The 14,708-nt window shown below is 46.4% G+C and overlaps 1 protein-coding gene across 9 annotated transcripts in view; it reads left to right on the top strand.

Moving 5' to 3' along the window:
* The window catches only part of UBA7 (ubiquitin like modifier activating enzyme 7), a 68,452-nt gene that overhangs the window by 6,556 nt on the left and 47,188 nt on the right, over positions 1-14,708 (top strand). For 5 of the 9 annotated variants that reach the window (XM_084839512.1, XM_084839517.1, XM_084839516.1 and 2 more), the window contains exons 1-10: positions 1,953-2,150; positions 3,214-3,276; positions 3,631-3,799; positions 4,967-5,101; positions 6,047-6,153; positions 6,408-6,498; positions 7,198-7,342; positions 7,980-8,080; positions 8,949-9,095; positions 9,572-9,730. In XM_084839512.1, coding sequence (XP_084695638.1) covers positions 2,026-2,150; positions 3,214-3,276; positions 3,631-3,799; positions 4,967-5,101; positions 6,047-6,153; positions 6,408-6,498; positions 7,198-7,342; positions 7,980-8,080; positions 8,949-9,095; positions 9,572-9,730 — 1,242 coding nt within the window. In that variant the 5' untranslated portion in view covers positions 1,953-2,025. Of the gene's footprint in view, positions 1-1,952; positions 2,151-3,119; positions 3,277-3,630; positions 3,800-4,966; positions 5,102-6,046; positions 6,154-6,407; positions 6,499-7,197; positions 7,343-7,979; positions 8,081-8,948; positions 9,096-9,571; positions 9,731-14,708 lie in introns of those variants that run through there. The other 4 variants (XM_084839518.1, XM_084839514.1, XM_084839515.1 and 1 more) reach the window with 3 other exon arrangements.

Below are 14,708 nucleotides of genomic sequence, written 5' to 3'. Positions count from 1 at the left end.
TGTTTTACCATCTGTGCTTTTGGATGGTAGGGTCAAAAAGATCCCTTATAGAGAACAGTGATGCCCCTGTGAGGTGGGAGAAGCAGAGACAGTAGGACAAGTCCTACTTTACTGCCACTTCTTTGAGATCTCCAATCTTCTCTTATAACCCCAATTATACAAAAAAAAGTCCTGGTAGAACTGATGATTTTTATTTATTTATGGAGGAAGCAATCATATGGTCGCTAGTCAGAGGCTAGGTGGCCATAGGATATCTTGTTTTCTGGGAACCGACATCAGAGCCTGCGCTACGAGGTTGGTTCCCAGAGAACTGACCTCCCTCCACTTCCGCGCTGCCTCGGAGGCAGCGCAGAAGAGCCCTGTACTCTCTGCACTCGCAAGGGGAGCGCGGAGTGGCCGAAAAGGGGCATTCCCGAGGGCATGCTGGGGCAGGGTGGGCAGAAATGCCTGTGCAACACATCCAATGTGTCGTATGGCAGCCTTCTCCCCTGCTCTGCCCTCCTGCAGCTAGACAGCTGGAAGCGACTGTCTAGCTGAAAATGCAGGGCTGGAGAGGCACAGAGGGAACAATCCCCTCCGTGCTTCTCCTGCCTTGCATTGGATAGGCAGTCGCCTCCGAGTTCGGAGGCAGCCACCTATCTGCATAGGATTGCACCTTTAAGAGTATCTCTTGTCTGATTGGAATTCTTAGGTCACGATTAAAGTGGCTAGATTTTGCGCAGTGGCCATCATCTGTCGGAGGGAGGTGACAAATCAACATCGCTGAATGTTTTATAACTGGATTTTTCTTGTTTTCTTTTATTGGAGTTTGCATAGTCCTATTTTTTATCTTTGATTTGTAATTGTATTTTATTGTTTTAACTGCTCTGATATGCTGTTTATTTACATAATATATAATTTATTTACATTTTGTTTATTTACATAATATATATGTTTATTTACATAAACATATATATCAACATATATATATTTATTTTATAAATATATTTACATAATATATTTAAAATATATAAATATACTTACATAATATATATTTACATATATATTATGTTTGTTTTTAATTATTTTTAATTATGTTTATTTACATAATATATATATTATATAAACTGTACTGTTATACCTACTCATTTAACTTAATATGACTTGCTTCTGAGTAGATGTGCACAGAATTGCACTGTCAAGGTGCACACACACGCATCCACCCCAGATCCCCGGTGGCTCCTCTGTATTTGCAAACCTTTGTTTTAAGTCATGCTCCGTGCTTAGCCCAAGTGATTTTCATCTGATGCCTTGGGGACCCAATATGCAGTGGTGGGCCAATTTAGGGTGGGTCACAGCACCAGGGTCATGACAACCACCATTTACCTTTGTATTTTTTTTACTGAAAAAAGATGAGGAAAGAAGAATAAGCTGAAAAAAATGAGAACTGGAGAGAAAGAAGCAGAAAGACAGACATATGTAATAAAACGAATAAAAGTGATATGGAAAGACTGGATCCTTTCGTATTTGCGTAAAACAGTTTGTTGCTTAATTTTTTAAAACAATGAAATGTGTGATCCATATAGCTGGTTGGGGTTAAAGGTAGTTCCTGAGCTGAAAAGTACTGTAGAATATGCTTTTCCTTGAAGCTTATTTTGCCATAAACTGGACTAACAGTTCCCTGTGGTCCAATCAGGGCTTAGTAGAGTCAAGGTCACCCTGGCTTCTGAGCGGGAAAATGAAGTCCCCGAGTCTCAGGAGGCAAGGCCACACAGGCTGACTATACAACAGAAAAACAACCGGCTACTTACCCACTACATTGAGGCCATGTGAAACATGGGTATGTGAAACTTTCTTGCTACTCACAGGGTGTGCTTACCTCCCCACCGCCAGTCCCCCAACCCCAGCTAACTTAGAAGATTTGGAAGCAAGGCAGGGGCTTCCAGCCAGGATCTGTATTAGGAAATTTTTGTCTTAATCGTGCTTGGCCCCACACATTCTTATCAGTGGGTTAGGAAGGAATTTACTCAAGAGATGTATTAATTCATGCATTCAAATATTTATTTATTGTTATTACATTTCTATCCCACCTTTTTCCCTCTTGCAAGGAACCCAAGGCGGCATACATGCTCCTCCTCCTCTCCATTTTATCCTCACAAGAACCCTGTGAGGTAGGTTTGGCTGAGAGTCAGTGACTGGCTCAAAATCCACCCAGTGAGCTTCATGGCCACATGGGGACTGGAACCCAGATCTCCTGAGTCCCAGGTCCAACAGTTGAACCAATACACTGCACTGGCTCTCTCCTGTAACCTGCCTTTCAGGGCACACTGCTCTCACAAGGCAAGTTGAAAAGGTTTTAAAAGATACAAATAACAATTACAGTGCAACCAACAATTTTAGAACATTGATTTAGAACCAGCAGCAAATAAAATTCTCCAACCACACAGCACAATAAATAATCAAATGGCCCACTTGCACTGACTGCCTGTATGTTTCCAAGCCCGATTCATGGTGCTGGTTTTAACCTATAAAGCCGTACACAGCTTGGGACCACAATACCTGACAGAGTGCCTCTCCCGACACAAACCTTCACTCAACATCTAAAGTCCTCCTCCAGCTGCCTACTCTGAGGGGAAGCTTGGAAGAAAGCAACAAGGGAGAGGGCCTTCTTGGTGGTGGCCCCCAATTACGGAATGATCTCCCTGATGAGGCCTGCCTTGCGCCAACATTGTTATCTTTTTGGTGCCAGGTCAAGGCCTTTCTCTTCTCCCAGGCATTTGGCAGCATGTGATGAGTTTTCATCGATCCTGGATTTGACTTATAGTTATGGCTGATTGCTTGAAGTTGTTTTTAGATATATGTTGTCTTTCTGTATATTGTCAGTTTGTGTGTTTTCTATGTAAATGGCTTTTAACCTCTGTATTCTGTATTTTTAAAGTTTTTAATCTTTGCAAACCGACCAGAGAGCTTTGGCTATGGGGCGGTATAGAAATGTAAATCATCATCATCATCAAATGCAGACTGGAATAAAAGTGTCTTCAGAATTTACTTAAAAACTAGCAGGGAGGAACTTCCACAGATGCTGGTGCTGTCCCTGGTACCCACCTAGCTAAAGTACTTACCAGCAGACCAGGGAGCAGGGCCTCAGATGCTGATCTTAATGCTTAGGTAGGTGAGCTCATACAGGTGCACATAACCTGGTCCCAACCTCCACCTTTTGTTTCTGATGAGCAGGAGCAGAATGAGTGCTTCGAAGAGCTTTCCTGAGATTGATGAGGAATTGTACTCTCGCCAACTGTGAGTCTTGCAATACACAACATGGAGGCAGGAGGCATTCTAGTTGAGCTCCAAAGGGATGTTGACTGGACAGCCTGATAGGGTCACTGCACTATGGCCAGGGTGCGGAGTAAGCAGTGATATGATTTTGAAGAAGAGCTGGGGTGGGGGTGGGGGTGGAGGTGGGGGGAGAAGGCAGCCTAGGGTGGGACTAAGGTGTATAATAGAGGCTGAGAGGGGGGGACGACAGGGCCCAATGCTTGGCAAGGGAGCAACAGGAGGAGGTGGAGTTCAAAGAGAGCAGGTGAGGGAGTGATACTGTGCAGGCCATGTGTTCTCGCCATGTTCCTAACAAAGTGGTATGCTTCTTTCTAGCTATGTGCTGGGCCATGATGCCATGCAGAAGATGGCCACAGCTGCTGTGCTGGTCTCTGGAATGAAGGGGCTCGGGGTGGAGGTTGCCAAGAACATTATTCTTGCAGGGGTGAAATCTGTCACTGTCCATGACCAGAATGATGCTGAGTGGAATGATCTCTCCTCACAGGTATACTGTTTAGAGGCTTTGCCTAGCAAACATGGGAGCACGAGGTACAGAGTGGAGCCCTCTTCCCCCATTGCCACAATTCACATATCCTGTGGGGGTTGATTCTGTTGTTGTTGTTGCCTTCCTCAAGGCCATATGCATACCATAACTGCCTTCCACTTCCATTATCTATCAATAGATATGCAGATGTATGTTGGATCCAGTATGTTAGAGTAGACCCACTGAAATCAATGGGGCTTGAATTAGTCATCACTAACTTAAGTACCAATGATTTCAGTGGGTCTACTCCAAGTATGACACTGTCTGGATCCAACCCATATATTTGTAGTGTTGCCTCTGAATTCCCAAAATAGGAATTTGGGGCCTAAGCAAAATGCCCCAGAACTATGTTCACATATATTTCCCCAATCCCACATTGTCTTCCTGCACTTTTGTTCTGCAAACCTATACCCAGTAGTCTCTTGTGATAACTCTGGGCTGCGGACACTAGTTGTCTAAAAATAAATAAATCACGTTTTTGAACCAAGAAAGCTGGATTCTGTAGCTGCACTCCAGTCGCCTTTTATGTCCCAACATCCGAAGTTAAGTTTTAAGTCATTTGAACTCTTGTCTGGTCCCAGGTTATAACTCACTTAATAATTGCACTACATCATTGTAGGTAGTTCAACTGCTTTCATGGCTTACGGTGCATGAGATTTAAATAAGGTTGCACAATTTGGGAAGTCTGATGAGTCAGTTGTCATTGCTCTTATTAAGAGCAGTCAGAACAAGAAATGCTGTCACGTTAGGTTCTGAATTTCATCAGGTCTTTAAAAACTCATCAACATCTGGTGTTCAACATCTTCAATGCTGATTTCTGCTCCTCGTACCCAGTTCCATGCATGCTTGGTGCAACTGCAGAATGCTGGCAGCCCTGATCATACCGTGCCGATGCAGAAATAGGCATACTTCCATTTTAAGTACATATTTGATGGTTCACCAAATCCTGAGTCTCCTCTCACCAGTGAACTGAATCTGGTAGGAGAGCAGGCAGCAAAAGAGTCAAACCCCTCCTTTAACTGTAGCACAAAACTGTGGCAAACACCTCCATGTAACAACAGTGAAGTCTTTTTTCCATTCTTAGCCTTGCTGTAAGTGAAATAGTTTAGCATTGCCGTGTCTCTGCAGTTCTATCTGTCAGAAGATGATGTGGGGCAAAACCGAGCTGTGGTCTCCCAGCGCCACCTTGCAAAGTTGAACCACTATGTCCCTGTGATAGCCAATACCAGTGAGCTGACTGAGAGCTTCCTGTCTACTTTTCAGGTAGGGACAAAGCTGTGTGTCTTCTGCCACCAAAGTGAGAGAGGAAGTAATTCTACTGGTGCTAGAAATCAGTCATCATACCTAGCATTTATGTAGGACAGGCGTGCAAAGCCTCTTTCAGCCCAAGGGCCCAATTCCATTTTGGGGAAGCTTTTGGGGGCCACATTCCAGTGGTGGGTGGGGCCTAAGGTAAAAGGGGTGGGGCCGAAACACCAGCATATCATAGCTTAAAGCTCTTATACCAGTAACTGAGCTCTTAGGAGAGGCATTTCAACCTTTCAGAATAGGGGAAAAGCTGCACAAAAGCTGGCAAACCACCAAACAGTTGGTAGTTGAGGGAAGGGTGTGTGGCCATCTGAGGAACCCCAGGGAGGTGGATTGGGACTCCAGGAGGACTGGATTTGGCCCCTGGGCCTGATGTTCTGTACCCCTGATGTAAGATCTGATCTAGGGGTAGGCAGCATGATGCCCTCCCATAATCCCTGACCATTGGCCATGTTGATCTGAAATGGGAGTTGTAGTCCGAAACATCTGGATGGCACCATGTTGCCTACCCCTGATCTAATCTAAACCAATGGGAGTGCATGTGTTCTTCACCCTTCAGTAGCAACAAGCCTGCCCTGCAGACTGATGCCCAGTTGTTTCTGATAGTGGTAAATTGGTGGGGAGTTATCCACAAGAGCTAGTAACTGCTTTGTTCTGAAACTGCACTTGAAACACTAGATGGAGATCTTGCCACTAAGTTCTCATGGATGTGGTGGGCTGGGATGGATAGCTGTGGTGTGCTGCAGGGTATACCCTTCTCTGACATTGAATGCATGCAGAGCATCTGTTTGGAAAGTGTCCCCTCCGTTGTGCTGTTTCTTCTCCCCTTATGTGGGCAGATAGCACTTACACAGTATACACCTGATCCCATCCATCAGTAAGCCTCAACATTCACTACAGGTTGTGGTCCTGACCAACTCGCCCTTGGAGGAGCAGCTGCGTATCGGCGATTTCTGCCATGCCAACAACATTTGCTTTGTCCTTGCTGACACAAAGGGCCTGGCTGGGTACGTGCTGCTGCGTGGTTTCTGTCCTTGTGCCGTGAGGGGGATGTTGTCCTGGTGACTGTGTGGCAGTGACTGTGGGCGGAATGCAAGGGGAGCTGAGGGCTCATATCAGCTTCCAGCATGGGAACGAGGCACTGCAGGGTGAAGGACGAAAGTGACGTGGTGACAGGGAGGGATACTGGGTTGAGTGCACTGTATGGGATAGCAGAAGGATGAGAAGTATAACCTCTTCTGCTTTGCTCTCCTGGCTTCAGACAGCTTTTCTGTGACTTTGGAGAACACTTCATGGTGTATGATCCTTCGGAGGCTGAACCTGTCTCTGCTGCCATTCACCACATCACCCAGGTAGTTTGCTTCACCATTACACAGTGTCTCTTCATCAGCACTCTGTCTCTCACATACTACTGCTCTGCTCATTTCCCCCTTCCTGAGTCCACCTTCTTCACAACCTGGATGCAACTGGTCTCCTTCCAAGGCAAAGGAAAAGCAAACACATGCGTGAAGCACAGTGAACCCTATCAGGAATATATAAGAGTACACAAAATGGTTCTGGTCTCGGCAGCCCAGTCTCTCTTCAGATGGAAGGTTAAAGTTCAGGAGGATTCATATCAGTAGAGATTTATCTCCTCATGGAAGGTTTTCTCCAGTGAGTTGCCTCATATTCTCTAGGTCCACTCTGAGTTCGCTTGAACCAACGAGACTAATTGGAACAAGGACTGTATGAACTGGAACGAGGAAACTGTAAAGAAGTGTCTTTCTGAAGGAAGACAATTATAAAGAAATGTTTGTCTGAAGAAGTGTTGGAGGAATGCTTTTCTGAAGAAGTTGGGAAACAAATTATAAACCGGTATACTTGTTAAATCCCATATTTTTGTGTACTCTTATATATTCCTGTTAGGGTTCCCTACGCTTCATGCATTGGTTTGCTTTTCCTTTGTCTTGGGGAACCTTCTCCTGTTGGTTTTTCTCCTTCCAAGGCAGCCCTAACCTAGGTATTCCCAAGACAGGACTACTCACTGTCCCATATCTCTTCTCTTCCCACAGGGAAACCCTGGTGTATTGACAGTGGCCTGTGATGATGAACAGGGACAACACCATGACTTTATGGATGGCCAGTGGGTGACATTCTCAGAGGTTGAGGGGATGACTGAACTCAATGATTCTAAGCCCCGCCCAATCCACGTGAAAGGTAATGGACCCTCTGTTGCCTTCCCTTCATGGGTCTTTTCAGATGGAGGGCGTCCAGCGCTACAAGTCAGAAGGCATTGTGCAGCTATTCCATATTTTTCTCCTTCATGAATTTTTTGCATTACAAAAAAAGATGGATGAAGCTTTGGTAGGAAAACTGGGAGAGATAGGAGTGGAAGATGACATTATCTGCCCTCCCTTTCCCCTGGTAAAATTTTGTGAATGAGGCAGGACAATGGTCTGATAAAAGCTTCATCTGGAATCACAGAGTTTCTGTGTGCCATTCCTGCATGCGCACAGAAAGTGTCTAGAGGGGAATAGGAGGATTAATATGGGAGATGCATCAAGAAGATAGACTGGAAAAAATTCTGAGAGAGAAATTTGACAGAAGGGTGGTATGGTGCAGTTTTGGAGGGGAAAGGATATATTGTGACACTTTCATCAGTGGTATGTTGCAAGACTGCAGGAGATTAAAGTGCCTTGTCGATCAAGGCAACTCCAGAGGAAATGCGGAGGTCTCTTCTGTGGAAGCTGCACTGGTAGCAAATGGATGAATAAACTTTAATCTGACTCCGGTGCTGTTGGCCTGCTCAGAAACTAGGGCTTACCTAGTCCTAATCTTTGTGCTCTCTGTGTAGTTGGAACTTACAGCTTGGAAGTTGGAGACACGTCTTCCTTCTCTCCATACAAGTGTGGCGGGATCATCACCCAAGTCAAGATGCCTCAACAGCACTCCTTTGTATGTACTCCTGTCTGGACTAGAGAGATCACAGGAAAGGGAAAACGAGGCCCTACCTTTCAAGCTCTTTCACAGAGGTGGCCTGACCCTTGAGCAATCTTATTGCCATGGCTGAGCATTTTAGCTGGAGGATGCCCAGTACTAACTACTTCAGTAGGAAAGAGCGATCAAGACTCTGGTCTTCTAGAAGAGTTGGGCTTGGTTGTCTAACATGCAGGACTGCATGCAGGCAGCTAGGATGGGTCAACAACTCATTGGTAGTGCACATGCTTTGCATGTAGAAGGTCCCAAGTTCATCCATGACACCTTAAGGTAGGACAGGATGGACCCCTGTCTGAGACCCCAGAAAGCCACTACCAACCCGTATAGACCAGGAGTGGGGAACCTCAGGTCTGGGAGCCAAATCTGTCTCTCCTGGGGTCCTAATCCAACCTTTTGGGGTTTCTCAAATGACTATGCTCCCTTCCCCAGGCCCCAACCTTTCCCCCCAATCACCAATCCTTTGGTGGTTTCCCAACTTTTGATAAGTATTTTTCCCCATTCTAAAAGGCTGAAATGCCACTCCTAAAGTAAGAGCATCAAGCTACAATATGCTGGTATCTTTTGCCCCACCCCCTTTGTCTTCGGCCCCACCCACCACTGGAATGCCCCCCCCAGCCTCTTTGAAATTGAATTCAGCCCTTGAGCTGAAAGAGGTTCCCCACCCCCGATGTAGACGATACTAAGTTAAATGGACCAGTGGTCTGACGCAGGCAGCTTCACATGTTCACCTGGCAGGGGGAGGGAGTTCTTGAGATACGGTGCCTTAAAGCGAAGGGTTCGAATTAGGCACTTCTGCCCCTTTCAGCTGAACCCTCTGTATTCCCAGAAGTCCCTGCGTGCCTCCATGGCTGATCCAGAGATCAAGACCTCAAGTAGGGACAAACTGACTCGCTATCACACCCTCCACACAGCCTTCTGGGCACTGCATGTCTTCCGGAGTGAGATGCGGCGACTTCCCAGGCCCAGGGATCAGGCAGGTTGCTGCAGTCTTCTTATCTTCTTTCTTCCATGCAAGTCCTGCCTTTCTCCCAGGCTACCTGATGTCCCCAACCCTGAGCTATGCTACAGGAACAGGATGCCCCTTCTTTCTGCAGAGATTAGAACGCCATGGCTTTTCCTGCAAGTGGCCATTATGGCAGGATTGCAGGCCCTCAGGCCCAGGTACCAAATCCAGCCCTCCTGCGGTCCCAGTCTGATTCCCCAGAAGGCCATCCCTCCTCCCCCTGGCCCCAAGCCCTTTCCCCCAGCCAAGTTGAAATGCTTCCCCAGTGGCTTTGTTACTGGTAGTAAGAGATTTAAGCTAAAATATGCTTGTATTTTGCCTGCGCCCCTGAGACCTTCTCCAAAATGGAATTTGGCCCTGAGGCTGAAAGAGGGTCAACAGCCCTGCATTGTGTCATCTTTGGCCAGGCCCTTTCCCCATCCTAATCCATCACCATTCCTTGGCAGGTGGATGCAGACAAGATGGTGGAGGTGGCACAGGCCCTCCCCCTGGGTCAGGAGCCACTGCAAGAGGATCTGGTACGAACATTTGCATATGGATGCACTGGTGACCTGAGCCCTATCAATGCCTTCTTTGGAGGCCTAGCTGCCCAAGAGGTGCTGAAGGTGAGTGGCAGCCCCTTGGAAGGACGGGCAGCTGTTTGAGCTAGTTGGAGGACACTTCCCATGATGCGTCTGTGCTCCGAGGAGGGCTACAAGTGTGAAATACAAGAGTATCCAAACCTTATATCAATACCATTCACCGTGGATGCTTCATTTGCTAGGCCAAACTACAACCGGTATGGAGGGCACACCTGTCCTTCAAAGCTGCTGCCTAGGACGTGCTGTCGCATCAGCAAGGCGCCATTCAGACATGCCCTTTGATGAAAGGCAACAGCTGATGTGGTGTAGTGGCTGAGAGACTGAGCCATGAATCAGGAAGTCCCCAGTTTGAATCTCTCCTCTGCCAGGAATTCACTAGGTGGCCTCAGGCAAGCCGCTCTCTCTCAGCCACAGTCCCACCATCTGCAAAGTGGAGAGGAATAACAATAGTGACCTACCTTACAGGGTTATTGTGAGGATTAATGCACGCAAAGCTCTTTGAACAGTTGAAAACGCTATACAAATGTCAATTGCTGCTAAGTAAGAAACAGCCTGAAGCTGCCTAAAGACAGGCTTCCCATCAGTTATAATTGAATCACACAGACATGACCCAGTTGAGCCCAGAAGCGGCAGATTGGGTTTTCTGTTCAGAAAGGCAGGTGCCCCATTCCTGTGACCCACTTGTCTTTGTATCACTGTTGCTGTTCAAGTTGTTGCCTGCCCTCTATAAACCAATTGAGCTGGTTTTGTTCTGTATTTGCCAGTTAGGCTCTGTTGTCAACTGATTATGATTATTATTTTATAAAAATTAGATTCACAATTAGGTAATTTCAAATGAGTGCAGATACAAGTCAATTAGCCTCCAGTTTTGCAATGGCTACTTCTATGAACCTCTCCATAGAAAGCAAGACAAGCTAATTTGGGAATGGTCAGACACATACGTGAGATGTGTGGGTAAGTTCCCAGAAACATCTGGAGCTTTCGCCCCCTTTATGCTTTGTTCAGATGAAGTGGGCATCATCGTGCAACTCCTGAGGAGCAGAAACACATTCCTGGCCTCGCCCGTGCCCTCTGCCGGACCACATGTGCATGTGTTCACGCAGTCCTCTGCAGGGAAGAAGTCTACACACAAGCAGCAGCTCATGCATAGACTTCTTCCTTGCAGAAGGCCATTTTAACTTGTGGACATCTGTAGGTGAGGGAGGTCAGGCAGCATGCTCAGCGTTAGGGGCAGGGGCCCACTCCTCAGTAATTGCGTGACGCGTGACATGCATAATGTGTGAATGGGACTTTTGTCAGACACATATCCAAGACTTCCATCTTGTACGCACTTGTAGATTAATCCAATAAAAACACACTATACTCAAGCCTTGCCCAACTCGCTATCCCCCAGATGTTTTGGACTTCAACTCCCATCAGCCCCAGCCAGCATGCCCAATGGTCAAGACTTCTCTGAGTTGTAGTCCAAAACATTTAGAGGGCACCAGGTTGGGGAAGGCTGCCCTAGTGTAATATCTGGAGGGGAAATACACACCTTCAGATCAGGGGTGGACAACCTGTAGGCCTGGGGCCACATGTGGTCCTTGGCCCCTCCACTGTGCAGCCTCCAAAGTTGGCAGGACCCCACCCACTTCCCCCCTAAAATTGCTGTTCCCTGTATTCTGAGATTGCTGTTTTCTGCTGCTAGCAGTGGCAGAGAAACAACTGTCTCAGTAGTGATTGCTGGGGGATGGGAGAGGCTTTCACCTTCACACACACACCCTCCAGTGATCCCTAGATCTCAGTGAGTAAAGAGGAGAGGTTTAATCTTCCCCGTCTCTGTACACTGAGGTCTGCACGTGGAGGGAGTGAAGCGTGTGTGTGCAAGCGTGTGCCTGTGCAGTCCCCAGTTAACACCGGATGCAGCCCTTGGGGCTGAAAAGGTTGTTCACCCGTACTTCAGATAAACATTACAGCTTGCGAACCTCCCTTGTGCAAGCTCCTCTTCAGACATTATATCAAAAGTGCAAAAAAAAGTTTATGCATCTATTTCAGATAATATTCCTCCTACAAGTGTTTGAGCTGCTTCCCAACATCATGCGTTTTCATCCAGGGAAATGTAATTTCTGAGCCCTACATAGCTTTGCTTTAACTCCAGTTTTGTTCATCTACCAAGCAGACTTACTTTTGTTCACTGGTGAATGCAGTGTTTTGCTAGTGTTTTATAAAATGTCCGCCAGATGGCATCTTAAGCTTTGAAACTGTTTTTTGAAGGCCAAATTCTCTCAGCTTATTCCTTTTTCTCAGTTCTGTCAACCAACAAGAAAGAACAGAAGGGAAAGTTCCCCTCTGGGATCTCCTATTTAGGTAGGACGACCACTTATCCGTTGCCAAAAAAGAGGAAAACCACCACCAAAAAGGGGGGCACAGATTTGCATAAAATGTACATATGCTAATTTATATGTATCCCTGCACATTCAGAAATAATTACTATAATTAAACACATAAAGAGGCAAAGTTAGCCATGCTGGTCCATGAGAAAAACAATTTAAAAATCCACAGTTGGGCACTACCATGGTAAGAACCAACTAAAATTCCACAAAAATGTGCACATTTTTGAATTCTCCAGAACTCTTCATCAGACTAGATGGTACAAAAAGCAAAGAGGTGTGGGGAGTAGCCGAAAAGTCCCAAAATTTGGCCAGATGTAGTGGCCATGAGGACTGCAATTTAGATGGACCCAGTCTCAAAATGGAGATTGCAGACTGAACGAATTAGTCAGTGGTAGGTGTCACAGGTATCAGATTACACCTAGCAATGTATCTTGGGAGAGAGGAGGAGCAATTACTGCTTCTAAATGTGCAGCTTCTCTCTACTGACTCAGGAACCTGTATGTGTTTCTCAAGGCAAGAGGCACCATGTAGTCTGATGAAGAGTTCTGGAGAACTCAAACGCTTGCACATGATTTTTGTGGAATTTTGATTGGTCCTAATAAAGATTACTTAACTGTGGCTTCATAATTAAATAGCAATGCAATGCATCTCGCTATAGTGGGGAAGACTGACCAGGTGCTGTGTGCCTGCCCAGGCTGCTGTCCAGGTGTTACCTGTGGATGGGCAATGTCCTGCTCTCCTTTCTTATGGTTCTTTATCTTTAAACCGGACTTGGACTGAACAGCCCTTGAAAGAGGACTGTCCTCTGAAAAGTAGTAGGGCACCCGGCCACCTTATGTTTAGGCCTTGTTATCCTCTGCCCGTTTGTCTCTATGCCCCTTCCTATTTCAGAAGCATATTTAGAAGAAGTCAGTATTCCATTGACTTTAAACTTTGATTTAGTACCTTTGTGGTGAAAAGAGGACTGCAGTAATGACATCATGATGGGGCCGTTTTCTCTCCTTTGTATCTGCATGGTGCTGAGCTTCTAGTGCCCCTGGTTCTCGTGCATGCCTCTTGCTTCCTGAGCAGTACAGCTCAGTAGGATTAAATGTAATTACAGCAGGGGGTGCACAACCTTTTTGGCACTGGGCAGCACAGGGAGCTGCACATGTGTGCACAAACATAAACACACACAAACACACACACCAGCCTGGCTAGTAGTAGCAAGAGAACCCCCCCGCCCTTATCTCCGATCTCTGGTGGGAAATCGGAGATAAGGGAAGAGATTTTGCCCCGTTAGCACTAGCGAGAGGAACCCCAGGCTTTCCCTCACAAGCACTAGCAAGCGAATCCCTTCCTCACTGGAGCTTGGAGATAAGCAAGGGTGCTAGTGCTGGCTGGAGATAAGGAAGGGGTTCCCTTTCTAGCGCTGGCTATGAGAAACCTGGGGTTTCCCTTGCTAGCATTAGTAAGGGAATCCCTTCCTTATCCCCAATCTTCCATGAGAAATCACAGATAAGAAAGAGATTCTCTAAGTAGCACTAGCGGGGAAACCCCAGAAAGTGGGGCTCTGGCAGCAGATGCAGGGGGATCTGGCAGGCCACCAGGAACAGCTGGGCGGGCCACAGTTTTGGCACCCCTGAGTTACAGGGCACTATGAGAACTAGGAAGTCCCTGATTCAAGTCTTACCTCTGCCATCAGCTGGTGTCTTTAGGCAAGACATTAAGGGCAGAATCCTGTGCCTGTTTAGACAGAAAAAAGGCCTACAACTCCCAGCATGCCCCATGCTGGCTGGGGCATGCTGGGAGTTGTAGGCCTTTTTTCTGTCTAAACAGGCATAGGATTGCGCCCTAAGGGTGTTTCTAGATAGAGGGCTCCTAGCAAGAGAACCCCAGTGCTATCAATCAACAGGCATTGTGCAACAATTCAGTGTCTTTGCCTCCTTCATTAGTATTATTGTGTAAGAAAAATGACAGAAGTGGCGGGAAAACACTGAAGGGTTACAAATGAAAGGCAACAATATCTGGACTCCCTACAAAATGGGGTAGGGCAACTGCACAATAAAAGCCTCATCTGGTAGCACCCGAAGAGCTTTTCTACATGAGGCATTTGTTGTATGGTCATCATTTGCTACTCACAATTGTTTGCAGGTTCTTTAGACAATGTTGTGACCCTCCAGTTTCACTTCTGTTTGTAAACAGCACTTTTCACAAGTTTTTTTTTAGAGCAGGGAACATGGGATATTTCTGATGGCAAAAGAAAGTGCGATTTCCTCTTGTGTGTTTGTGTTATTCTGCTATACCACAGCACCACCTAGAGGTTATGTAGCCAAAAGGCAGGAAAGGAAACGCTCCTTGTGTAGTGCTCAGATCTCAGTTCTGTGACAAAACGGAAAACTGACGCAGATTTACAGCTTCCTGTAGAAAAGCCCTAGCTCTCCGTCTCCATGTGCAATGTGGGGGTGATAATATCTTGGAGGGTCACTGGTGCCATTACTGAGTGTTTTCTGTCTCTCTCACACACTGACTGTAGAAAAGCCAAGTGTTTTTGGTAACCAAATAGCTCAGGGTCTGGCCCAAAATTGTGACTGATTGCTGGATCTCCTGTAGCACAGCTTAGGCGAGTTCTTAACCTTCTATTTTCTGGA

The sequence above is a fragment of the Heloderma suspectum genome, chromosome 2, assembly GCF_057233095.1.
Source record: "Heloderma suspectum isolate Gila_16-S chromosome 2, 16-S_ref, whole genome shotgun sequence".
Classification (NCBI taxonomy): Eukaryota; Metazoa; Chordata; class Lepidosauria; order Squamata; family Helodermatidae; genus Heloderma; species Heloderma suspectum.
Note: the sequence above shows the minus strand (reverse complement) of the source record. Positions and strands in the feature narration are given on the sequence as shown.